This window comes from Opisthocomus hoazin, chromosome 27, assembly GCF_030867145.1.
Source record: "Opisthocomus hoazin isolate bOpiHoa1 chromosome 27, bOpiHoa1.hap1, whole genome shotgun sequence".
Classification (NCBI taxonomy): Eukaryota; Metazoa; Chordata; class Aves; order Opisthocomiformes; family Opisthocomidae; genus Opisthocomus; species Opisthocomus hoazin.
Window position 1 is genome coordinate 408,534 of NC_134440.1, and position 25,728 is coordinate 434,261.

The window sequence follows — 25,728 nt, forward strand, 5'->3', positions numbered from 1 at the left end:
CCCGGGGGGGGTGCGAGGGGGTGCGGGGGAGGATGCGGGGCACCCCGGGGGCGTGTGGCGGGGGTGGGATCTGGGGTCGTGGGGCAGTCCGGGACGGGGGGAGGGGATGATACCGGCTCAGGGCCGGCAGCCGGGATGCTCCGTGCCCACCCCCGCCCCCTCGGGCGGGGTGGGGGGAGCCGGGACCACCCCACGGGGCGCGGCCGGACACGCGTGGCCGTCGCGGCCGGCGCTGGGGAGCCGGCGGCCAACCAGAGAATTAAAGGGGCCGCTCCGCTCCGCCGCCTTTGTCCCTCCTCCCGCCCGGTGCCGGCGGCTCGGGAGGCACCGGAGGCACCGGCGGCACCGGCGGCCCCGGCCCCGAGCCCCGGCCCCATGCACCGGCCCCCGCCGCCCGGCCCCGCACCATGCCCGAGCCGCCGGTGCCAGCGCAGGACGGCGACCGGTCCCGGCGGGCCCCGGGGACCGAGGAGCGAACGGAACCGGCGGCCCCGACCGGGGTCTTGGGTAAGGGGGGGGGGGGAACGGGGCGGCCCCCGCTGGGGGTGCGGGAGGCGGTTGCGGGGCGGGGGGGGGGGGAAGCTGGGGGGGGGGGGGCCGCTCCCTGCGGCTCCGATGCGGATGGCGGCGGGGCTCGCCCGGGATGCGGCTCCCGGGGGGGTGCGGGGAGGGGGGGGGTCCGTGGCCTCCGTGGGGCTCTGAGAACCCCACCGGAGAGCTGGTTGCCCCCCCCGGGGTCCCGTCCCTGCGACCCCCGGGGGGTCTGTGGTGCTCTGGGGATTGGGGCTGTGCGTGTGTCCCCCCCACCCGGCACCGGTGCGTTGCCCCCCCGGGATGGGGTCCCCGCACAGGTCTGTGTCCCCGAGGACGTACCTGTGACCTCTCCAGCATCGCGTCCACGCACCCCCCGTGTCACCTCCGGGCCACGCAGCCCCCCCGGGAAGCTCCATTTACCCCCCCGCCCCCCCCAGGGTCAGGCCTGTGCCCCCCACAGACCCAATCCGTGCACCCATGGCTTGGGCAGCGGGTGCAGGACGGGGGCTTTGGGTCGGGGTCCCCAAGCTGGGGTTGGGTGGGGGGGGGTTGGGGTCCCCCCCTACGTGGCCCTGGGCGCAGGTGACGTCCCCACGCCCGCGGCTGGGTTGTGGTCCCCCCGGGCAAGGCAGCGCAGGCTGCCTGCGGGGGGGTGACCCACTTTGTGTGTCCCCCCCTCGGGGACGCGGGCTCTGCTGGGGTGCAGCCGTCCCCCTGCGGCTCCCGTGACCTTACCCCGAGAGCCAAGGTGAGCGGCACGGCGCGGCGACCGGGGGGGGAGCGGGGGGGCTGCGGGGACGAGCGGGGACACAGGGCTGCCGTGGGGCACCGGATCCCTCATGCTGGTTCGATGGTGGCACCAGTTTGGTGATGGGATGCCGGGAGCGGGCGGTGGGCAGCGGGGCAGGAAGGACCCCGTGGCCGGAGCAGGGTGCAGGCAGCGAGCGGCCCCCCTCCCCCAAGCCCAACCAGGAGCTGGGGACCCCAGTGGGGCTCGGCCACGTCTTCACCGTTCACCTTGGGCAGGAAAAACCCTCCCGCGCCCGGAGCCGAGGCCTCGGCGTCAGCACCCGCCGGGCATCGCGCCGGTTCGCGCGCCGCGTGCTTCGCCGCTGCCCGGCCGTGCCCGCCGGCTGGGCCCCCCCAGTCCCCCCACTCCGCTGGGGGTGGGTTACACCGCTCCGGGCAGGGCGTAAATAATTCAGGGTGGGTGAGCTCAGCGCGCCGGTTTGGGCGAGCGGCCCGGCGAGCGCGGCCGAGCCACCGCCATGGGCACCGCACGCCCACCCCGGCGGCGTTGGGTGCGGGGACGTGGCCCGGGGTGCAGGATCGGCCCCGCGCCGGGGCGGCTGGCTGGCAGCCCGGCGCCGTCCCCGGCCTTCGCCCACGGTGCCGGGACAGGGCGGCCTTTCAGAGCCCGGCGCCGCGGTCCCGTCTCGATGGTGGCTCAGGCAATGAGTTTGTCGGGTCTCAGCCCAGCTGATGTTGGGGGGGGGGGCTGCGCTGCTCCCCCAGCATGGGGGGGTCCGGAGCCGGGGTGCATCCCCTGGGATCGGCTGCCAGGGCAGGGTCGGTGTTTCCTGTTTTTCGGGGCCGACAGGTCCCGGTGTGAGCCGCGTTTCCGGAGCCCCGGGATCGTCCCAGCCCTGGGGCAGCCGGAGAGGCCGTGACATCCCCTGGGCATTGGGTCACCCGCCCCGTCCTGGCTCTGCCACCCTCGTTTGGGAGGGGAAACTGAGGCAGGGAGGTGGCTGGGCACGCTGCTGGAGAAAACAGCACCAGAAACGGGGTCCCGTGGGGGGATCCCCCCCCAGCAGCGTCGGGGAGCCTCATCCTGCCCTCCCTGCCCGCTCCCAGCAACGTTTTGGGATGCTCCCAGTCCCCGTCCACGCCAAGGGACGGAATGGGCACACTGGGCACGGGGACGGTATGTCCCCGCAGCCTGGGCACCCCGCAATAGGACAGGGGCTGTGTCCCCGCGTGGAACCCAGCTGGGGGGTGACGAGGGGACCCTGGGGACCGTCCCCATCCCGCCTCGCCTCCGCGGCGCGGGGCCTCCCCGGGTTTCCATGGAGACCGGCTGCTTTTTCGCTCTCCCCATTTTTCCTGCGGTTTCCCATCTCCCGGAGCCACGGCCCTGCCGGATCCCGGCCGCGCCGAGGGGCTGCGGGCAGAGGTGAGCGGAGGGGGGGGCTGCAGGGGGGCACCCCGGGGCATCCCGCGGCAGCCAGCACCCCATGGGTGCCAAGACACGGCCGCCGGCACCTCCCCGGCAGCTGTCGGGGCCTTTTCGGGCACCCAGAGCTGCCGGAGGAGAAACCTGAGCCGGGGCCGGTGTCACCACGAGCGGGCCGTGAGCTGCTGCCATGCTGGGGACAGCCACCACCGGGGACACGCCGGGGGTCCCCACGCCCATCCCGCACGCTGGCAGCTGAGTCCTTGGCGCTTTGGGGTCCGGTTGGCGGGGCTGGGTGGGTGGGGGGCTGCCCCGCGGGGTCCCCCGGCCGCTCACCCCGTTGCTCCCTCCGGCAGATAAGCTCTTCGGGAAGCGGCTGCTCCAAGCCGGGCGCTACATCATGTCCCACAAGGCCTGGATGAAGACGGTGCCCACGGAGAACTGCGACGTGCTGATGACCTTCCCGGGTAGGGAGATGTCCGGGGTACCCGGGACGGGGGCTGCCGGGGCCGGTGTGGAGCGCTGGGACGGCGGCACGGAGCTGCGGCGGGGATGGGGGACGTGGGGAGGGATGGGGAGCAGCGGGGTGGGCTGGGCTGGGAGATGTGGCACCCCGGTCCCCGCCACGGCGCTGACCGGCGCCGTCCAGACACCACCGACGACCACACGCTGCTCTGGCTCCTGAACCACATCCGCCTCGGCATCCCCGAGCTCATCGTCCAGGTGCGGCACCACAAGCACACCCGCGTCTACGCCTTCTTCGTCACCGCCACCTACGAGAGGTAGGGTCCCAGCCGCGTCCCCGGTCCCCGCCGTGTCCCCCGCCGCGTCCCCAGCTGCGTCCCCTCTCCCTGCAGCCTGCTGCGTGGGGCTGATGAGATCGGGCTGCGGAAGCCGGTGAAAGCCGAGTTCGGCGGGGGCATGCGGAGCTTCTCCTGCGAGGAGGATTACATCTACGAGAACATCGAGAACGAGTTTTACTTCTTCACCTCTCAGGTGGGACGCGGAGGGACGAGGGACACGCGGCAGGGACGCGGGGATGTGGGGTTGCAGCGCAGGGAGGTGGGGATGCGGGGATCTGGGAGTGATGGGCTGGGATGCCGGGATGTGGGGATGCGGGGATCGGGGGATGATGGGCAGGGATGAGGGGATGCAGGGATGCGGGGATCCAGGAGTGATGGGTGGGGAAGCGGGAATGCAGGGATGTGGGGATGTGGGGATGCAGGGATGCGGGGTGCAGGGATCCAGGGGTGATGGGCGGGGTGCAGGGATGCAGGGGTGCAGGGATGCACAGATGCAGGGATGTGGGGTGCAGGGATCCAGGGATGATGGGTGGGGATGCAGGGGTGCAGGGATGCAGGGATGTGGGGATGTGGGGGTGCAGGGATGCGCAGCTGCAGGGGTGCAGGGATGCAGGGATCCAAGGGCGATGGGCAGGGATGCAAGGGCGCAGGGATGTGGGGTGCAGGGATGCAGAGATGGGGGGATATGGGGATGCAGAGCAGGGATGCGGGGTGCAGGGATGGGGGGATATGGGGATGCAGAGCAGGAATGCAGGGGTGCAGGGATGCAGGGGTGCAGGGATGCAGGGATCCGGGGCTGATGGGCAGGGATGCAGGGATGCAGGGTGCAGGGATGCAGGGATGCAGAGCAGGGATGCAGCACCATGGGGCAGGGAATCAGATCCTCACCCTGTCCCCAGATGAAGAAGGGGATCAGGGAGCCCCAGCCCAGCTGGGGACCGAGCCAGCCGTCCCCCAAGCTGGGGACAAGGCGGGTCCGGGGAGGGGACAGGAGAGGGGCAGGGGGCTGGGCAGTGGGACCACCACCCCGGGCTCAAACGCTGCTGCGGTGCCACAGGAACGGCAAAACATCATCAGGTACTGGCTGGAGAACCTGCGAGCCAAGCAGGGCGAGTCGCTGCACAACATCCACTTCCTCGAGGGACAGCCCATCAGTGAGTGCGGCACGGCACGGCGTGGCACGGCCACCCCACCGCCCCGCTCCCTCTGCCCAGCCCGTGCCCAAGCCGTGCCAGGGTGGCTCTGGAGGACGCGAGTCCAGCGAGGGTCACCGTGTGTCCCCATCCCCGGGGGTGGGTGCCGGAGCGGGGGGGTGGGTGCATGGTGGCTGCGCCAGGGTTGGGCACGGAGCCCCGGTGTGCCACGGTCACCCCCAAACCCATCCTCCTCATTGTCCCTGCCCCAAACCCCGCCGTGCCGGGCGACCCGCGCGGGCAGTCGGGGCGGGTGGCGGTGTCCCCGCAGCCCGTCGCTGACGCCGTGCCCCGCGGCGCAGTCCCGGAGCTGGCGGCCCGCGGCGTCATCCAGCAGGTCTTCCCGCTGCACGAGCAGAGGATCCTCAAACGGCTCATGAAGTCCTGGGTGCAGGCGGTCTGCGAGGCCCAGCCGCTCGGTGAGGGGCTGGAGGGGTGGCACGGGGGGGGCTGGGGGGTCACAGCCCCGCTCACGCCCCCCCACCTCGGCCCCCGCAGATGAGATCTGCGACTACTTCGGGGTGAAGATCGCCATGTACTTCGCCTGGCTGGGCTTCTACACCTCGGCCATGGTGTACCCCGCCGTCTTCGGCTCCATCCTCTACACCTTCACCGAGAGCGACCAGGTGAGAGGGGCTGGGAAATGGGGTAAAATGGGTAAAAATGGGTAAAACCCCACGGTTTTGGGTCATGGGGGGCGGGTTTCCATCCCTCCTTACTCCGGGCTGTCCCCAGGATGCTCTGTAGTGGTGGTGAGCTGGGAGGGTCCCCAGCCCGTGGTGGTGGGGCCGGGGGTGCAGCAGGCAGGGGGGTGCAGGGGGTGGGAGGGGGCCGAGCCCGGCGCAGTCGGTGACGTCCGTCCCGCAGACCAGCCAGGACATCTGCTGCGTCGTCTTCGCCATCTTCAACGTCGTCTGGGCCACCCTCTTCCTCGAGGAGTGGAAGCGCCGCGGGGCCGAGTTCGCCTACAAGTGGGGGACGTTGGACACCCCAGCCGAGTCCATCGAGGAGCCCCGGCCCCAGTTCAGGGTGAGCCCTTGGGGAGGGGGGGGGGGTCCCATGCCGGGGGGGGGGGGGGCTGTCCCCGGCGCTGGGGTCTGGCTGAGCTCCCCCCCGACCCCAGCAAGACGCCCGAGGGGGGTCTGCGCTGGGTCCCACCAGCGTTGGGGTCCCGTGGGGGTCCCCGCTGTGGGGAGGGTCCCACGCTGCCGTCCCCCCCCCCCCCCGTTAGGGCGTGAAGAGAATCAGCCCCGTGACCAGCGCGGAGGAGTTTTATTACCCGCCGTGGAAGCGCCTGCTCTTCCAGTGCCTGGTCAGCCTCCCCGTCTGCCTCGCCTGCCTCTCCCTCGTCTTCCTCCTCATGCTGGGCTGCTTCCAGCTCCAGGTGGGTCCTCACCGCGCCCGCGCCGGGCTGCCAGCCCCCCCCGCGCTGACCCCGTCCCTGTCCCCGCAGGAGTTCGTGCTGAGCATCCAGGAGCTGCCCCGGATCATCCGTTTCCTCCCCAAAATTGTCCTGGCCATCATCGTCACCGCCTGCGACGAGGTTTACAAGAAGATCGCGTACTGGCTGAACGACATGGGTGCGCGGGGGTGGCCCCCGGGGGTGACACCGGCGGGGCTGGGTGCTGGCACCCCCCCCTTCCCCGAGACCCCCCCCTGAACCCCTCTCCTCTGCCTTGCAGAGAATTACCGCCTGCAGAGTGCCTACGAGAAACACCTCATCATCAAAATCGTCCTGGTGAGGGGGGGTCCGGGGGGGCTGGGGGGGCTGGGGGGGTCCCGGCAGCTGCCCCCGCTCACCCCCGCCCCTCCCGCAGTTCCAGTTCGTGAATTCCTACCTGAGCCTCTTCTACATCGGTTTCTACCTCAAAGACATGGAGCGGCTGAAGGAGGTACGGGGCCGGGGGCGGCGGGGGCAGCGGGAGCCCCCTCGGTGTCGCCCGGACGGACGGACAGACGGACGGATGTCCTCGAGCCACCCCTGCCACCGTCCCCCCCTACACCCTCCTGGGGGTCCGGTGTCCCCCCGTGCCCTGGATGCTGTGCTCCCGGCCAGGGGCTGCACCGGACCCCCCCGCTCCCGCTCCTGCTCACGGTCTCTTTCTGTCTGTCTGTCTGTCTGTTCTTCTGTCCCTTCCGCAGCTCCTGCTCATCTTCTCTCTCTCCCAAAGCCTCGTGCGTCAGCTCAAAGAGGCTCTCCTCCCCTTCATCCTCCTCCACCTCCACCTCTCCCTCATCCTCTTTAAGGGCCTCCTGGGCTTTTGCTGGAGACTGGGAGTATCCAAAGTAGGAGCGGGGAGGGGGGGCCCGGGCATCCCCCCACACCACCCCCCCCTCGCACCCACCCGGGACCCCCGCAGCCCCCGGGAGGGAGACGGGGGGTGCCCAGCCCCGACTCCGCTCTGGCTGGCGGTGGCACAGACGACCCCAGTGCCGCTGCGGTCCCATCCTTGTCACCAATGGGGGGGGGTGACGAGAGGGGGGACACCAGGCTTGGGTGACCCCCTCCACCAGCACAGCCACGGGGAGGAGCAGGGACCCTGGGGGGCAGGCGATGGGGATGCAGGGACACCCTGCTGTGTCCCCCCCACCCCGGGTGACCCTGCGCGCCCCGTGTCCCCGCGCAGATGCTGGCCACGCTGCTCGTCACCCGCCAGTTCCTGCAGAACGTCAGGGAGGTGTCGCAGCCCCACCTCTACCGTCGCCTGCGCCGGGGGGACCTCGGCCTCCACAGCCTCCGCCAGCTCGCCCACGCCGTCCTCTGCCTGCTGGCCCCCCGCCGCCACCCCCCGGCTCCCCCCGAGCCGCCGCGGGGAGAGAAGAAGTGTCTGAACGGGGGCTGCGGGGTGCCGGAGGAAGAGGAGGAGGAGGAGGAAGAGCGGCGCGAGTCGGATTCAGAGGAGGAGAGCGCCCTGGATTGCGGGTTGAAGCTGAAGAAGGTGAGCTTCATCGAGAAGGCGGAGCGGCGCGGCGGCGAGCCCGGCGGCCCCGAGGACGAGAGCTTCCTCGAGGAGGGCAGCCCCACCATGGTGGAGAAGGGCATGGACCCCGCGGCCGTCTTCGAGCTGTGCGAGGATGAGGAGGAGGTCGAAGGCCCCCCCGGCAGCCCGGTGAAGGTGGCGGAGCCGGCGGTGGTCCCGCGGCCAGGTCGGAGGAGGAGGACGGCTGAGAGCCGGGAGGAGGAGGACGGTGAAGAGGAAGGGCGGAGGCACAACCGGGCGTCGTGGATCGACCCGCCGGAGGAAGACTACTCCACGCAGCTGACGCAGGCGGAGGTGGAGAGCTGCATGAAGAAGTACGAGGTGAGCGGCCCCGGGGCAGGGCACGGGGCCGGTGGGGTGCAGTCTACCACCCCTCAGCCCCATTGCAATGCGCTCCTCCTCCTCCTCTTCCTCCCCAGGACACCTTCCAGGACTACCAGGAGATGTTCATCCAGTTCGGCTACGTGGTGCTCTTCTCCTCCGCCTTCCCCCTGGCCGCCATGTGCGCCCTGGTGAACAACGTCATCGAGATCCGCAGCGACGCCTTCAAGCTCTGCACGGGGCTCCAGCGTCCCTTCGGCCAGCGGGTCGAGAGCATCGGGCAGTGGCAGGTGGGGCAGGGGCGGTGGGGGGGCCCGGCGGGGGTCCCGACTGGCCGGGGGCTCATCCCTGGCGCCGTCGCTCTTGCAGAAGGTGATGGAGGCCATGGGCGTCCTGGCCATCGTGGTCAACTGCTACCTGATCGCCCAGTGCGGGCAGCTCCAGCGCCTCTTCCCCTGGCTCAGCCCCGAGGGAGCCATCATCTCCGTCGTGGTGCTGGAGGTACGGCGCCCACCGCCCGCCTGTTATTGTAGGGTCTCCCGGCGCGTGAGGAGGTGTTGTCTTGGCTCCCACGGACCTTCCCCTCCAGGGATGGGGTCCCAGCCCTAAACCCTCCGCTGAGACCCCAGGCAGCTCCCCGCGGGCAGTGGGTGCTGCCGGGCAACGCGCCGGGGCCCAGGATCCCCCAGACTGTTATTGTGGGGTCTCTCTGGTCCCCCATCCCTTGCGGGGTGCGTTTCGGGGGGGGGCCACCGTGCCCACGGGGCCGGGGTGGGGATGCTCAGCTGGACCCGTGTTTCCCCCCCCAGCACTTCGCCCTCTTCCTGAAGTACATCATCCAGGTGGCCATCCCCGACATCCCCGCCTGGGTGGCCGAGGAGATGGCCAAGCTGGAGTACCAGCGCCGCGAGGCCTTCAAGGTAGGTGACGCCGAGGTGGGGCCGAGCACGGAGCCACGATGCCCCATCTCGGGGGCTGGCAGGCTCCCTGAGCTGGCCCCAAGGTGTCCCTGGGGCTGAGGGGCTCCCTGGGGCATCCCCAAGGTGTCTCTGGGGCTGAGGGGCTCCCTGGGGTGTCCCCAAGGTATCTGCAGGGCTGAGGGGCTCCCCGGCGTGTTCCCGAGGTGTCCCCAGGGCTGGCGAGCTCTCCAGATGTCCTCAAGGTGTCCCTGGGGCTGGTGGGCTCCCCGGAGTGTCACCAGGGTGTCCCTGAGGTGTCCCTGGGGCTGGAGGGCTCCTTGAGGCATCCCCAAGCTGTCCCCAAGGCTGAAGATCTCCCCAGCACGTTCCCAAGGTGTCCCCAGGGCTGATGAGCTCCCTGGGGTGTCCCCAAGGTGTCTCCAAGGAGTCTCCAGGGCTGATGGGCTCCCCGAGGTGTCCCCAAGCTGTCCCTGGGGCTGGTGGGCTCCCCGAGGTGTCCCCAAGCTGTCCCCGGGGCTGACGGGCTCCCTGTTGGCAGAAGCACGAGCGGCAGGCGCAGCACCACTTCCAGCAGCAGCAGCGGCGCAAGCGGGAGGAGGAGGAGCGGCAGCGGCACGCCGAGTACCAGGCCCGCAAGGAGCGCGAGTCCAGCCGCGACGAGGCCAAGGCCGAGGCCGCCGGGCAGGACCCGGCTCACGAGAAGAGCCAGAGCAAGGGCAAGGGCTCCGGGGGCTCCTCGCACGGCTCCGACAAGCCCAAGCGCCCCAGCTCCCTCCTGGCCACCAACAACGTGATGAAGCTGAAGCAGATCATCCCTCTGCAGGGCAAGTTCCTCTCCGGGGGGGCCGGGGCCGGCAGCACGGCCACCGCCAGGTCCCCCCAGTCCCCCACCGGCAGTGAGAACAAACTCCCCGGCTTCCTCAGCTTCAAGTTCCTGAAATCCCCCGAGACGAAGCGGGACGCGGGGACCGAGAAGGTCCAGTCGCCCACCAAGCCGTTCAACCCCGGCAAGCTCTTCAACTTCGGCAAGTCCGAAGGCGGCGGGGGCAACGGCGCCGCGGCCACGGCATCTCCACAGCCCCGGGCCGGCTCCTCGGCGGACACGGGCGAGCGGCCGCTCCCCAGCAAGTCCCATCTCAACGGGGCGCCGGAGGAGGGGGGCGGCGAGGAGCCGGAGAGCCGGGTGGAGGAGGAGAGCGGGGGCTACAAACTCTAACCGGACCCTTTCGGGGAGCGGGCGCGAGCGGGGCTGCCCGCTCCCCTCCGCAGGCAGCCGTGGACGCCGGCACCCTCTCGCCTCCCCTCGCCGTTCCCCGCCACCGCGTCCCCCCGCGTCCCTCCAGCCGCTCCGCCGGGACCCGCCATCGCCTCGTCCCCAGCACCGGTGCGACCGCGGCCGGCACCAGGGACACCGGAGCAGCGTGATGCTGGCGCGAGTGGCTGGCGCTGGGCTCGGAGGGAGCATCCCGGGGGGTTTCCCTCCCTGCGCCCTTCCATGCGCTCACGGGTGGGCGATGCCCCGCTCCGGCGGGGTCCCAGCCGCTGTCTGCGCCCACCGCCCCGAGGCGATGCCGCGGGGAGCTCGGTGCTGCCAGATTCACCAGGACCGTCCCGCCAGGCTCGGCCCCACGTCTCCTGTCGCCGAGGGACAGGACCACGGCGCGTGTGGGAGCAGCGGCGAGAGGAGCCCGATTCACCCGTGCCTACAGCCTCCGCCGTACAGCCATCGCCCGGGGTGCCGCCGGCACCGGGGCCGTGTCCCCCTCCAGCAGGTTCCTTCCCGGCACCGGGACGTCTTCCCACCCCGGGCGAGCGGCGAGCGCCAGGCACCCGGATTCCCCTGCATGGGCACCATTTCTTGCACTAAAACCAAACCAAAACCCAACGCAAGCGACTCTCTCCCGTTCTTCGTCGGACGGCTCGAGGCGGCGGAGGCGACGCTGGCACCGGTGCCGCGGGCGGCAGAGCCCAGCCGGGCCCGGGCAGCGGCTCCAGCGACGGCACCGCGAGCCGCCACGGTCCCTTCCCCCTCTCCGCTTTCCAATTTTGTGGAATTATTTCGCAATAACTCGCAGGCGGAGGTCGTGCCGGAGCGCGGGAGAAGGACTGGGGCTGGGGGGGTGGGGGGTGGGAGCAGCTTGGCTTCTGCCGGGGCGGAGGTTTCGCCGTCACTGGGTCTGGTCGCAGCGCTTTCACCGCCGCCGTCCTCGCTTCGGCTGCGCAGGGAGCGGGCTGCCACGCGGCTGCTCCTCGCTTTTCTGGCTCTGCTGCTTCGCTTTGGGGGGGCCACCCCGGCACGGTGCCCACGGGTGACCTGGCTGGGGACAGCCAGCCCCCCCGGCATCCCCCTGCCCCGCGCTCTGCCCGCCGGCCACCACCCATCTCCAAAGCAAGCGGGGAAAGGCGGGGGGCCGGGGGGGCTGCCCCATCACTGTGCCTGCTCCAGGCCCGGGTGGGCAGGTGGGGGCTGCGCACCCCTCTCGTGGGCTGTAGGAAACGTCAGGTTGTTCCCCCCCCCCCATCTCTTTCCAGCCATCGCGTCGGTTTTGTTGCTCTTCGAATCAAGCCATTTTGTACAGCAATAAGGGCGGGAGAGGGCGAAGGCTTTCCCCGCTGCTCCGCTCCCCCCCGCCGCCTGCGCAGGGAGATGCCCTGCCGAGGGCTCCGTGTCCCCCCGCCCGGGTGGGCTCCCCGGCTGCAGCGGGGCTGGGGACCCCCGAGCTGGGGTCAGCCCCGAGCTCTGCTGTCCCCGGGACCGCAGCCGGGCACCGAGCTCAGGCGCCGGGGGGCTGCTGGACCCCCTCGCCCTCCCACAGCAGCCCTGCCCTCCGCCAGGGCGAGGAGCAGAGGATGCCGGAGGGATTTCTGGGGTGAGGCCAAGGAAAAGGGAGCGCTGGGAAACTGGGGAGCGCTGGGAAACCCAGCGAGACCAGCACTGCTGGGGCCGTGCCCCGGAGCGGGAGCGTGCTCAGTGATGGCAGGAGAAAAGACCCCGGCCCGGGCGGGGGTACCAGGTATAACCCGAACCCCCATCCCCGCCCTGGCACCCTGCCCACGCACCCCGAGCAGGCAGGGCGCAGGCAGGGCGCAGGCAGGGCCCAGGCAGGGCCCCCTCCCTCCACTTCATTTCGTTTTTCTGCTCGGGTTTGGGCGGCGGGGCCAGCTCTCGCCTCTGCCCCTCTCCCCTGCCCAAGGAGGGCTGTTTGACCCCGTTCCCCTCCCCGACAGTCACGGTCCGGGTACCACCGATTGGGGCCGGAGGGGAGGGCAGGGTCCCGCTGATGCCAGGACCCCCCAGACCGGGGCATTTTTAAACATTTCTCTCGACAACGCCTTTCACCTCACTCTCCTGGGCAGTTACTGGTCAAAGGAGGGAAGAGGGAGGTGGTTTCGGTTGTTTCGGTTTTTTTCCCCTTGCTGTGTTTTATTTCTTTCGAATTTAAAAGAAAAGACGGGGGTAATTTATTTCTTTTTAATTTATTTTGTCATATTTTTGTAAAACCTGCAGAAATGCAATAAAAATATATTTCAACAAGCCTGAGGCGTGGGCTAAGTTATTGCCCGCGGCGGCTTGCGCAGCGCGCCTGCTCCAGTCCCCTGTCCCTGGGGAGGGCGGAAGGGGATGCTGGGGACACTGGGGATGCTGGGGACACTGGGGACGCCATCACCCTTCCCAGTCCCCCAGCGCAGGGCAAAGCGCCGAGACAGTGACACCGGGACAAGCCCCCCCCGGCGCGGTTCGACGCCAAGCTCCCGCCCGCAGCCCGTAGCGCCAGGCAGAGGAAGAACGGAGAAAGGTATAAATCCTCTAAATTCTGCAAATTTATTATACACGGTATCAAACATGGAATAGTTTAAAAAGAAATGCAAAAAAGTCCAAGGGCCGCGACGTCCGACGAGCAGTGTCTTTACAGTCCCCCCCCCGAGGGCAGCCCTTCCGCCACCACGCAGCTTCCAGGGAAAGCCACCCCCACCCCGCCCCACAGGACAACATTTTCACCCAAGAGGAAAATTCAAGTCGCAAAGACAGGTCGGGAGTAACACAGGCTCGCAAGCTCCACGCTGCATCGCATAAACCAGCCCGGGAGCGCGTGTGCCAAGCGGAGCGGAGCAGGGAGAAGCGGCTGCGGGCGACACGGGGCTCCGAGCCGCGCTCGGACGCGGTGGGCGACCGGCCAAGGACGGTGGGGTCGGACCAGAAATACCCAGCAAAGCCCGTTCATGGCACACCGCGCGCTGAGGAATGAGGAATGAATGCGCCGGGGCTCAGCACAACCGTAGCACAGACGAGGCGGTGACTCAGCTCTGGGCACCCGTTCGGATTTCGTGCTGTTTCTTACGGCCAGCGATCACTCATCCCACAGCCCCAAGAGCCGGCGTCGAGAACAAAGCAGCCAGCGAGCCCTGCTCCCCCCAGCTCGCTCCGCTGCCTCGGTGCTCCCCAGCCCTCGCCCCTTTCACGCTCACGGGCCGCTCGTGGAAGCGGGGAAGAGCACGGGACCTGTTGTATGTCCTGATATCGTCAGTCTCCAAAATCTCCAAAAATTAAAAGCACTGTGTGTGTTTAACAGCAACAGCCCAGGGGTCGCGGGACCGCGACTCACTGAGGAGCGAGCAGGGGCGACTCGTCCTGGGGGTGTTTCTGGGGCTGGGGGCAACAAGGCCAAGTGAAACGTTACTGCTACTCGCTAGCCAAATAAAGTTTGCGTCGGTCACGAAGGCGAGGAAATCAAAAGCAGAGTTACAGCCAGAAGAGCACAAAACACCGTCCTCGCTGCGCAGAAGGCAGCGGCGGGGCAGCCGCGTTCCCAGCAGGAAGGAGGATGGGGCCGTCTCTGGCCTCCACACGCTGCCGAGGAGTCGGTACGGGGAAGGAGCACGAGCGAAAAACCTGTGGGAGACCTCGTCCCCCTCGCCCCGCGTCACCCAGCTGACTCCAGCAGCCACCTCCCACACCAAAAAACCCCGACTGGAAACAGGGTCAAGTTTAACCGTGCTGCCCTTCGACCTCACCAGCTGAATACTCGCATCCAGGTTCACACCAGTAAAACCTGGAGCTCCACCACAAAGGTTGAAGCCACCCAGACTCCTTCAAAAGCATCAGGACTGCCAGTAAGACTCTCAGTTCCTAGAACAACCCAATTCTAAAATCACACATGTAGGGAGCTTTAGTTTTTCATATCTGGGGACGTGCTAGGAGAATTTCGTCTTCAAAAGCAGAATCTCACTGTTCAAGGGAATTTGAAAGCTGGTGTTTCATTCCCTTGTTTCAGCTACAAAGATGTTCTTCCCTGCAGGCCAGGTTCAGCCTTTTCAATATCCAAAAGATGGTTTTTTTCGCAGTAGTTCAAAAAAAGACGGTGAGGTTCTAGAAGCCCCATCTCCTCGCTGACATTAAACTCTCCGGATGACACACATCTTTTATACAAAACGTGTCTCGGCTGCCAGCGCCCTCGTCTCAGGAGGAGCTCTGCAAGCCGATGCTGCGACAGCAGCTCATCTCGTGCAGGCTGGACGCAACCGCGAGACCGCGAAGGCGTCAGCGGGCGCAGGCACTGCACCCGGCCAGGCTGCTGCCTCAGCCCCCCTGGGTGCCAAACACCCCGAGGGGCTGCCAGCCGAGACGCCGGGGCCGCGCTCCCCCCTGCCAGGGCACAGCCGCTGCGAGCCAGCAGCAGAGACCCAGCACGGCGCGAAGGTCAGCCGGTGCGGCCGTGTTGCGACAGCCCTGCGCTGCTCCCAGTAGAGGCAACCCTCTCCGCTTCGAAGGACAGGAGCTCCCAGGCTCTGGGGCACATCCAAAACCACAAGACAAAACCCGACACGGGGAGAGATCAGCGGAACCCCTCCGGTCACGGGTAGCGCGTCACACAGTTCCTCTGCTGCCAGGCTGACGCCACTCATCCAGGGAAACAAATTAGTTTTATAGATACGCAGGTCTTTTTAAAACAAAAAAATCTGAAACCACGAAGCCAGTGGTACACAAACCAGCCAGGAAGCGCTCAGTGGTAACACAGCTGATAGCTGCAGTGTTAGAAAAACCTCAAGACTCCCGCTTCGTCTTTGCCCTTACGGCCAGTGTCAAGGGCCTCACCAAAAAATAAAGCTTTGAAGTTACACCTGTTGTAACTACCTAGTAGAGAGTGAAAATTTTAAGGTTAGTGTCCAGCATGCTCAAAATTTGCCTCACAGGCAACAGCCCACAGACCGACAGCTGAACTGCTGCGTAAGGCACGGACTGGGGGGAAGGAAACCCATTTCCCAGCCGATTCCACTCAAACCTCACAGCCTCCCCACACGGAGCCGTCGGTACAACCCCACGCGCGTGGAGCTCCCCATCAGCTTGGCACGTTTACCAGGGTGACAGCAAACAGCGGTCGGGTTCAGCTGTCCTTTGGATCCACCACAACCCAGCCCAGCGCCAGCTCCCAACAACCCTGGGACGCACGCCCCCGAACGCTGCTGGTGTGTCTCGCCAAGGCTAAGGAAACAAGTCTTTTTTTTAAAAAAAAGAAATCAGATGTAACACATCCAAATAATTCTAAAAGCTTGTCCTCTTACAGTGAAATGCATCTCAAAACTTCTGTTCACCTTCAACACTCCCGTGGCGAAGGGTTTAAACCCACCACAGCCGCAGCCCAGGCTGAGCCGCAGCCTCTGGCGGACGGGAACCCAGCAGCTCCCGTCCTCCCCTCCCAGTCTGGATTTCCACACCGCCGCTCGCTGCTCTGCGGAGCACAACGTGGTTTCGGGATTTGGGCAGGCTTGCAAACTCCGTAACGGTCCTGCACAGCCTCGGACAAGGCCAGACCTTCCCGGCACAGGTCCCGCTGCCCGGTGCTCACCGGTCGGAAGCGACCTCGGGAGGCGATGCAGAAGCGGGTCACTCAGCGCATCACTCGTTCAGGTCTCAAAAGACTTCCAGGCAAGCAGGAAACACCTCGAAAAGCTGGAGGTACCAACGCTGCCCGACTGAACGCACCCGGACAAAACAAAACTGTCCCAGCAAACCCCAGAGCCAACCACCAGCGCAGGCACCACCGACTGCTGTCCAGCCGCAGCCACGCGGCCCCTCAGCCGCGAATTCACAGAACACCTCACAGCCCACCCTTTCCTCCAGCATCTGCCCCACCTCTAACTCTTGCGTATTTAACTATTTCTCCACTAAAAGAAAAGTGATCATACGATATCAAGAATTAACAAAACTTGAGTTTCCCTGAACATCAGTCATTAGTGTATTTTTATGTGAGAAAAAGGCAGTGCCTGACTTTCTGATATTCTAAACTTACAGCAGACAGCTGATGGCTCGCGCGGGGCGCAAGCTGCGGCGCTGCTCGACGCAGGACAGACGCCCGTGACCAGGAGTCTGCCGGGAGGGGCTGCTCCTGGACAGACGCACCGTGCCCCGATATCAAAAACACGTTTCTGCTGCTCTGACTTTTGAGAAGAGATGCACTGTTCAACTAAAAAAAAAACAAACCAAAATTCTGATCTCTGACAAGTACCGCAAGTTTTCATTAAAAAACCCAAACTTTAGTATACATAGGTAACAGAAACAATAAAAATACCGCTATGCAGACGTATACAAAAAACCCCTGAGGGTCACTAAATCTCAGTCACTTTGTAACGAGAGAGCTGGAAGTCGAGGAGCTCGGTATTTTACAAACAGCGCGGTCAGCAAAAACCCAGGCTTTGTTTTTTTACACATTTTTTTGTTGTTTTCCATGCACTAAGGCACCAGGAAGTCACAGTTAGGCAAGTAAGATCTTCCATGCAACATTCCAACCCGAAAAACTTACCATGTGTTAGAGAGACGTGAACACAGGATCAAAGGGCAACAGCTCGAGGACAGGGCTCTGGAGCCGGGAGCGGCACGGAAAGCGAGCTGGAGGAGGAGGAGGGAGGGAGGAAGGGAGCGCTCACGTCCGAGCGGACGGGAGGCAGAAAGACTCGCGGCGGGTACTGACAATCCACACCGCGTGTACACAACCACCAACACAAGAGAACCACGGCCAGCCTGGCGCTCCAAGTCACGTCCCTTTGAAGACTTGTTTCTCCATCACTTCAGAACTACTTTAAAAAGGCAACTTTCTTTCACCTCCTAAAAATATCTGAAATACGTCAAAGGCTCCCATAACCAAGCAGATCATTTTTAAAGACACGGAGGGAACAAAGACGGGGGTTTACAACAGGAAGGAACTGCCAACTCTCTTTAATAGTACATCACTCTGTCTAGCAGAGAAGTCAGCAAAGCTCAAACCTTGCCATACCAACCAAGAATTATACAGCATTTTACAACTTTAAAGCACTGTACAAACATCACCGCAAGGCTGCAGCTCTCCAGCTTTGCTAAACACACAAATTGGTCACACTTCACCACCAGCTGCACGTTCGGTTCCTCTTTTGGTATCTCACAGCTCTTCAAAGGATTCTTCAGTTTCGGCTTCGGATGATGCCTGCGAGGCCGGATGCTAACACGGCGTCTTCAGTCAGCGCCTTCCACTTTGCACAAAAGCGCTTTTTGACAGCGCGACTCTGGGAGGAGTCCTCTCGCCATCGCCAGAAAATCAGACGGAAACCCCAGCGTACTTTATCTTCACCAACACAGTTGGCATTTTCAACGACATTCCAGTAATTTGGAGGTTACTGCCATAGCAAAAAGGTAAGGTTTTTTTGAGGCAGATACAAAGTTCTAAACTACTCAGTGTTAAGTTAAATCCACTCACTGCATCAGAAACTTGGTGCCTAACGTACATTTAAAAACGCCACGTGAGCTGTGCCCTGCTCTTCCTAAGGTTCTGCCTTGCAACGTACGGTCGTCAGCAGCAGTTCATCTCCCCTTCTGTTCCCTTCGCCCCCGGACCTGAACACGCGGCATGCCCTGGTCGAACGGGATGCCGTGGAGAAGGGGACGGCAGAAACCCTCAAAGCTCGTGGCCACGACAGCCACTCAGAATTATCCAGGATCTCTAGAAAATTGTTTGTGCGATCTCTCGACTTGGTGTTTAGGATTTGTCGACGAGGAAAAAACACAGCTATAAACGCAACAATTCAAACTAACACAGTGTGAAGTCAGCTTCTCACGTTAAAGCAGACAAGACATCATGACTAAGCTACACCTCTCCTGTCCCCTTCAGGCGACGATGCTCATTTCCTTTCAGTCTCTGAACCTCGGAATCCACCCAGACGACTTACAGGGCTCCATTTCGGCTCCTATCGAAGAGTCAGTGAAGGGTTACAGGCAACAGGCACTGAACTGTCACAGTCCGAAAGGGATTGGTCTTCATTCAAGACCATGGAAGCTCACATTTTGATCAACTCCGAGTCCTGGACTCCATTCCAGACACGCCGATATCGCAGGAAAACACAACGTACCATTATTCAGAGCCGGCAGTTGAGACCGAGAACTAGATCTAGTTGCCGAGGTGCTGCCAGACTTATCCAGCCAGGCGCTGCCTGCAGGTGCCTACCCAACTCCATCCCATCAGCCGCTGCGGAAACACACTGTTGATCAAACACTCAGACCAGGACGAGAGCATCCTTTTATTCCAGCGGAGAAGTTGCACGTATCAGTCCGTTCCAGACCAAGAGACTGTTAGAATTTAGGAGCAACAAAAGCAACACACCTTTCACTTGAATTCTCCGTGGCCACTGATGCACGAGATACCGACTGTGGCTCTCACAGAGCAGGCCGAAAGAACGCAAGTGACAGATCAAGTTGACAACACATTTGCTAAGATCAACGTAACCCTAAAGGACACCCATGATTTTTTTAGTGCAGTGCCAGTTTCAGAATATTTGTGAAAAATTGTGAGGCCCCACACTTATGGCTGGACTGGGCACACCCAAAGAAGAGTTAACCACTTGTAATCTGCCAACGGGTACATGAACCGGAAAGGCAGTACCGCGGGAGGGTTCGGCAGCGACCCACCTCTCCTGCCCAGGCTCCCGTAGCTAGGCCTGGTTGATTAGGTAACAGATTCAACAAAACCTGTGAAAGTGACAGTGTATGTTTTTAGAAAGGAGGAACTAAGGTTATACTACATCATTTACTGAATTGTTCCACCACTGCTCCGTAAGTGTTACGGCATAAATAAAAAAAATGGAGAGAAAAAAAAAATAAATACATTGGCTCCTATGAAGTCAGAAGTGGTTTGGGCTGCATAGTGGAGGGGTGAGAGATGGGGGCACGGGGCAAAATTTACACACTTTGAGACAAAACAGGAAGCGCCTGCAAAGTAGTAGAGGAGAAAGTCAAGAGCTTAAGTGTCCTCATTCATATCCTGGCTGTCTGTCCGAGCGATTTTCCGTGGAGGCGCCGAATTCTCACCTTCTATTTCCACTTGCTCTTGATCTCTCTTCTTTGCTGCATTCTGTTTGGAGAGAGAAAGCCACGGTGAAACTCTCCAAAGCCTCAGACTCTGGTGAGAGCTAGCGTCGGTAGAACAAGTTATTATTTGTGAATTTTTTTGATGCAAGGACCTAACTGACACACTGCAACACACACTGGAGAGGATTTTGCCCAAAGACAAGAGGTGCTCCTTCTAGATTGTTCTTCAAATCTGAGGGTGGGACTGAAACACCATTCTCAGCAGCTTTTATTTATAGATGTCAAATACTGCAAAAAAACATGAGCAAGCTCCTCTTTCCCACTGCTCTGAGTCAGTCCCTGAACTTATCAAAATCTCCCAAAGCCTTCTATCACACACAAATACGTTCTTTGCAGCTTCAAGGTTCCTTATCATTCTGTCTCTCTCCACGTTCTTCCAGAACCCCTGCTCTGCCCACAGCTACACTCACTGCTTCCACGTTGCCACTCCTCAGTCACCGCCTTGGTCCGAGCGCTCCCAGCCCGGGCAGCCCAACCGCAGCGCAGCGACGCGTGCGTTCCTCATACGAGAGCTCAGGTTTTGTACCCAAGGCACTTAGGAGAGCTTCACCCTGGCTGTAAAGCAGACGCTGAGGCACGGGGAGACCAATTTGCCAAGGTCACAGAGGAAAACCGCAGTAAGCGGGAGATGTAACCGCAGTCTGCCAAGTTCCAGACTAAACACGAGCGAACGTCCTTACACTGGAAGAACAAATTGCCTTTTCCAAAGAAGCGCTGCGCAGGGACAGAGCCTCCTTGCGCTATCTTTTGGCGAGGAGCAGTTCACAAGGACTGGGTCACTTTCTTTTAACTGCTCTTCGGTATTTTGATTATGATCAATATTCTGCTCGATCAGCCCGAGTCCACAAATCAAGACAGTGCTAACAGTAAGAAAACACAACCATACCTTTTTGTCCCACTGCTGATGCAAATAACGCAAAAGTATATTTGTCTTTTCTGTTACTATGACTGCCAAAAAAAGAGAGAGAAACATACTGAGGTCATTTTAAAGATGACTTTTTAAACGGTGCAGTAATCACAATATTACTTCACACACTCAGCACGGTTCCTTTTTAACGACAGCTTGCAGGAACACCAATCGCTCAACAAGGACAGAGGAAAAGCACATAAAACACTGCCTAGCCACAGGCTGCTAATCACCGTGGTGACAGTTCACTAGTATCACCTGGTCCGAAGTTTAAAATAAGAGAAATTACACGTACACCAGATTTTCAATATTAGAACAGAATAAAGTTATAAAACCTCAAACTTCAGCGAGGCAGACTCACTTTGTTCAGATGGATATTCTCTCGTGGGAAGATACACTGATGGTCTTCTATTCTGTGGAAGCATTAGAACCGTTACAGAACAAAGACAGCAAAAGGTGATTTTTAGCCCAACCAAAAGGCCCTCAGTAACGCAGGCTGCAAATGCATTACGATATTCTGCCCTGTTACACGACGCTGTGGCTACAGCTTTTTAAAACACACGTATAAAGAAGGAGGTTCATTTTTCTTATGTTTTTCAGGGCATAATACTACTGTTAAAGACTGCACATACACAAAGAAAGCACCACAGATGTGGTTTGGCTGACGTGATGACGCATTCGTCACCAAAGTAAGCAGGAAGCTTTCCTTGCCAATCTCAACTCATGAGCTATCAGCTGTGATCAGACACAGTTTTTTAAGAAACAACATACTCATTTCGACTTCACATCACTCTAGCACCCTTTGAGCCGCGCAAGAAAACCTTCCCGGAGCACTGGGATGCGCAACACTTACCGATGCTTTACATACAGAGTCCGCATGGAATCTGCTGAAGTTGCTTTTGTTGTAGACCGGTAAGCCTTTCAAAAAATCGGCCTAAAAAGACACAAAATACACACAGAGAAGCAGGTGAGGAAAGAAAGCGTGATATTCCGGTTGCTGTTTGCTTTGTGCCGATTCTCAAAGGAGTCGCTCGGGCCATTAAGACAAACAACTGCAGGAACTGAAGGATGCTTCGGCAGGGGTTGGACGAGATGACCCACAGAGGTCCCTTCCAACCCTGAACATTCTGTGATGCTGCCAGGCCCCAGTGAGCGAGGCGGTTGTTGGATACTGAAACCCGCCCAAAACTGGTTTTGTAAAGCAGGCCGACCCCCAGCTTCTGCATTTGGCTCATTACAGCCCCAAAGTCCAGTAGTTCAGTTAGAAAGCTGCTAATTACGTACCTTTTAGCACAGAGGTATGCATCCAGTGGGGTGAGCCCCGACAGAAGGAAGATCTGCACCACGCAAACACCACTGATCTAACAGACCAGAACCCACAGTAATTTACCAGCACAGATCACAACGTTGCACAAGAAACTCTGCCACAGCTCCGCTGACATCTGCAGGCCGTCAGTACTACACCGTATCAGACGAGCTGCTCTTTCGCCTCACCATTTACCATCGCTGCCACAGACCAAGGCTGGTTCCACAGCGCAACGAACGCCTCCGCAGCCTCAGAAGCCCAATCCTCATCGCACACCTCTCAGCCAGACCCAGCCTTTTGGGCTTTTTTTATTTGAAGGGTCACATCCCTACACACATCAAGGCTACTGGCATAGCAACGAAAAAAAATATCTCAAGTTTTGATGGCAGTGGTTGGATTGCCACTCCCAACAAAAATCTTGGCCACAGAGGCCAGCAAAGCCAGTCGCTAAACAGCCGTGGGAGCCCTGCAGAGCCCTCGCAGTTTAATTAAGCCGTAGCAGCACGAAACAGGAATTTCCTTCTCCAGAGTGAAAGAGGAGGGCAGGAGGAGAACATTACGGGGTCAGGAGAAAAGAAAGCTTAAAAGAGCATTGGAGCCTCTCTACTCACAGTACAAAGGAAGATGCCCAGCAACCTCTTTAAAGTAAAGAGAAAATGGGTAATAAATGTAAGATGTACCTGTGCGACAAGCAGACGAGAGAGAGGCCCCGAGACCGTCCCTTCTAAGTCACCAGACAAGCTACCAGTACCGTATCGTGCTTGAAGATCCAAAGCCTGTTATACGGAACACTATAGGATTCTACTCCAGAACATACACCACGTTCTTCATAAGCAATTTTAAAAGGACAGTAAAGCAGCAGACGAGAAGTCATTTAATTTCAGTGTTGGAAGCAACAAATAAATGGGACACTACTGCTACAAAACTGCTAGGTTAGAAGACATTGTTTTCCTTTAAATAGCCATTATTTTTATTAACGCTGCCATCTTTAATTCAAAACAAAGAGCTATAATTAGCCAAACCAAAAAATATTATTCATACTTCTGTTCTTAAAAAGAGCTCTACTGACGTTCTCGTTTCCACATTGAACCCTTTCCCATCTGCCTGGTTTTAGAAATAATCTTGTTAGAAGAGCGGACTTGGGTTCCAACAGCGAGCTGCAAGTTTCTCTTGCCTGTCCTAAGCCCCACAGGACCAACGCTATTTCCCTGCGCCTTCACCGCCTTCGATCGCGAGCCCTCCGGGACAGAGCCCATCGCTCGCTCACCGGCGTAACGCCCGTACCATGCTGAGCTCGGGAACTACAGCAGGATCTCCCGGCTCTGCTCGGTTTTGGACCGTGCTGTGCCCTCAGCTCACCGCTTCCCACGCCTGCGCCGATGGGTTGCTCTGTTCCTCTGCTCTCACCAACATCTGCAGCCAGCACTGATCAGCGAACACGGATGCTACCCGAGGGCTCCCAGGACAGGGAACCCTTTAACGACTTCCGAAGGCACAGCCAGAAACAGTTCTCTCCACACAGCCCAGATTTAAGAATCGGCAGTTATATTACTCTGCTTAGAATGACTGAGGATCTTTAAAAATATCCCATTACGTTTCAAAGCACCTCACCTTTCCACTGCATTAAATCTGCAGGCTTTTTACGCCAAAGTAACCTGCTCCGCTACACCAGCCCAATCCAGAGAGAAGACATATCCGTGATTTCTTTTACTCCAGGAAAAGCCTGACAACTACTTGGGTTTATTACCACTTATAAGAACGGAAAATAACTGCTCTTACTTAGGAGCACACAACTTCAAGCACCTCTTCAATAGGCTACAGCTCACCCCAAGTTCCTCACTCCAGGCTGTTCCCTACTTTCCAGCCAGGGATTTGGTCTGGCAGAGCCCACGCTTCCCTGGAGAGGCTGGACGAGCAGGATCGCAGCTCTCACCGGGCATTCCGCAGTCTTTTAATGGAATTTGACAGCAGAGTGAGTTATGTCTAGTAAGTTGCAAAAACACTGTAAAAAATATCAGTCAAAATGCAATTTAAATGGTCAACGGGGTTTGTTTTTTTCCTCTCTCTACCATATAAACAACTGCAGCAGGATATAAACGAGCTAAGCGCAGACTCGCAAGCAGGAAGGTTACTACGCTCAGCCAACACCTGGAGACCTCAGCTCCAACGGCCACCAGCGCCCCTGGCTCTCAGCCACCACCTTCTCTTTCCTCAGCCCAGCAGCAGCTCCCACCCCCCAGCAGTGCCCACCGAGCTAGAGCAGAGCGACGGGGACACCAAAACAATCGAGCACGCGAGACGGACATTTCCCCACCCAGTCAGCACGTTCAGCACTCGTCACCAGCTCAGCTGAAAAGCCTGGTTTTCAGCGACACAGCCCACCCCGCCGATAACGATAATCCTGCTGCACACACGCACGTCGCAGCGGCTATCTGCTGAAACGACCGCAGAGATCCCCGAAAAGGCTCCCTGGGGGGAACTGCCTGGAGTCCTGTTCCTGGATATTCAGAATGAGACAATGCTCCCAGTGCAACGAACCTTATCTGCTCCAAGGGCACTGGATAAATCAGCCCGGCAGGTCAGCGCGGTGTTTACACACCTATGGCACACGGCAGCCGGAGGCATACCTCCCGTATAATGTCACGGGAGGAAACGTTCCCCCTGCATGCCTTCTGCCACTCTTTAACCAAGGAAAGCGCAGCCCGGCCAAGCCAGCGAAGCTGAGGCAGCCTCCTGCGTGGAAGTGAAAAGCCAGCACCTGAACTGAGCAGACGCCTCATTTCCTTTGGGGAAAGGCAGCACCCCCCACCCTCCCCCAAAAAAAACCCACAACAAAACAAGTGCAATTAAGCAACTTCAGAAGACAACGCTGGTTCCTTCTACGAATCGGGAAGTGAGGCAGAGATAAGAGGCACCTACTTTTCCTGTGTCAACAAGGGTGCTCATCTTCCTAGGAATACAACAGTCCTCATCTAAACGCAGAACACTGAAAAACCCATAAATATGTGCCCCATTCCCAGCTTTTGAAAGGAACTGCAGTAACAACGCTCAGACAGACGAGGCCCAGCAGACAGACGCCGAAAGCAGGGCTCTGTCCCAGCACGACGCACCCACACGTGGACGTGGGTTAGAGGAAAGCCACTCACACCAGCGTGGGAACAGCCACCTAAGCTCTCAGCTGCCCTATGCCTCTACACGGAGGCCACAGGGACGCCACTGCTTGTCCCTTCGTCACCAAGCTTGTGGACGAGCAGAAGGAAAACCCTTTTTCTCCAAAAATTATTCCGCCGCTACAGAGGGACGGGGACTGGAAGCCTCCTGGCTCTGACAGCCGCCGCCGCACGCTCAGGCACCAGCCCGAGCGCTTGTCGCTGCTTGGGGGGCACAGCAAGGGCTGAAGAGCCTGCACACCCCCCAGCCCTGGGGCAGGGGGGCACCCGCCCCTCGGGGAAGCCCAAATTTCCCCCCCCCGTGCCCTGGGAGTGCCCTGGCAGTGCCCCAGCTGCTCCCAGCCCCCCCATCCCTGAGCATGGGGCAAACCCCGCACCCCGGGGAGCCGCGGAGGGGAACACCCCGCACCCTGAAGTGCCGCAGCCTCCCCCAGTCACCAGAAAAGGGGAACCCCGCAGCCTGGGGTGTCCCAGCCCCCCTCACCCCCCCGCCCCGAAAGCAGGGGTGCGGCCCAGCTCAGGGTGTCCCTACCCCGCCAGCACCCCGCCCCGGGGGTGGGGAGCCCCGCCATCTTGGGGTGCTACAGCCAAGGGCGGGACCCCTGGGCGCGGGGCGCAGCAACCCCCGCACCCCTCCGGCCCAGGGAGCCGGGCACCCCCACCTCACGGCGCCCAGGCCGCGGACCCCGCGGCCGCGCCGCCCTCCCACCTCCGCCCAGGCCCCGGGCGGGGACGCCGGAGGGTGCGGGCCCTGCAGGGCCGAGGCGGCTGCCGGGCCCCCGCGTCCCCGGGCCGGGTGGGGCGGCGGGGGGCGGCCGGGGGGGCCCCAGGGGCCGCGCTCCCCGGGCAGGCCCGGGCCGGGGGGGGCCGCCATTTCGGGCGGGGGGCGCGAGGCACCTACCATCTTCGCTGCCGCCAGCCGTGAGGAGCCGCCCCGCCTCAACCCACCCACTGCCTCCGCTGCCCGCCCCGCGAGACCCTATTGGCCCGCGCCGCGCCGCTCTCGCCTCCTATTGGGCGCCGCGCC

At 61.7% G+C, this 25,728-nt stretch overlaps 2 protein-coding genes across 4 annotated transcripts; one reads left to right on the top strand and one right to left on the bottom strand.

Annotated features, from left to right (window-relative positions):
* Positions 1–100: 100 nt before the first annotated feature.
* Positions 101–12,464, top strand: ANO8 (anoctamin 8). 3 transcript variants are annotated; one of them, XM_075443954.1, is made up of 18 exons: positions 101–507; positions 3,067–3,177; positions 3,360–3,492; positions 3,568–3,706; positions 4,571–4,667; positions 5,009–5,125; positions 5,205–5,332; positions 5,574–5,735; positions 5,938–6,090; positions 6,160–6,286; positions 6,389–6,444; positions 6,524–6,598; positions 6,849–6,992; positions 7,334–8,008; positions 8,107–8,298; positions 8,378–8,509; positions 8,818–8,928; positions 9,467–12,464. In XM_075443954.1, exons 1-18 carry the CDS (start codon positions 408–410, stop codon positions 10,142–10,144), a joined length of 3,330 nt encoding a protein of 1,109 aa, XP_075300069.1. In that variant the 5' UTR covers positions 101–407; the 3' UTR covers positions 10,145–12,464. The 3 variants fall into 3 exon arrangements, with proteins under 3 accessions (XP_075300069.1, XP_075300070.1, XP_075300071.1); XM_075443955.1 differs by having other exon boundaries at positions 9,470–12,464; XM_075443956.1 differs by lacking the exon at positions 6,849–6,992.
* Positions 12,465–17,124: 4,660 nt separating this feature from the next.
* On the bottom strand, positions 17,125–25,660 carry DDA1 (DET1 and DDB1 associated 1). Its single transcript, XM_075443957.1, has 5 exons — positions 25,603–25,660; positions 21,079–21,159; positions 20,587–20,638; positions 20,205–20,266; positions 17,125–19,301 (listed from the first exon to the last, which is right to left on the bottom strand). The coding sequence occupies exons 1-5, from the start codon at positions 25,603–25,605 to the stop codon at positions 19,191–19,193; spliced, it is 309 nt and encodes a 102-aa protein (XP_075300072.1). The 5' UTR covers positions 25,606–25,660; the 3' UTR covers positions 17,125–19,190.
* Positions 25,661–25,728: the final 68 nt, after the last annotated feature.

What these genes read in the sequence shown, in the direction of transcription:
- ANO8 (XM_075443954.1), top strand. Translation starts at nt 408, where the DNA reads ATGCCCGAGCCGCCGGTGCCAGCGCAGGACGGCGACCGGTCCCGGCGG. An exon ending in TTTACTTCTTCACCTCTCAG is followed by an intron (nt 3,707 to 4,570) that starts GTGGGACGCGGA and finishes GCGGTGCCACAG; the next exon opens with GAACGGCAAAACATCATCAG. An exon ending in ACATGGAGCGGCTGAAGGAG is followed by an intron (nt 6,599 to 6,848) that starts GTACGGGGCCGG and finishes TCCCTTCCGCAG; the next exon opens with CTCCTGCTCATCTTCTCTCT.
- DDA1 (XM_075443957.1), bottom strand. An exon ending in ACTCTGTATGTAAAGCATCG is followed by an intron (nt 20,639 to 21,078) that starts GTAAGTGTTGCG and finishes ATGCTTCCACAG; the next exon opens with AATAGAAGACCATCAGTGTA. An exon ending in ATCAGCAGTGGGACAAAAAG is followed by an intron (nt 19,302 to 20,204) that starts GTATGGTTGTGT and finishes CTCTCCAAACAG; the next exon opens with AATGCAGCAAAGAAGAGAGA.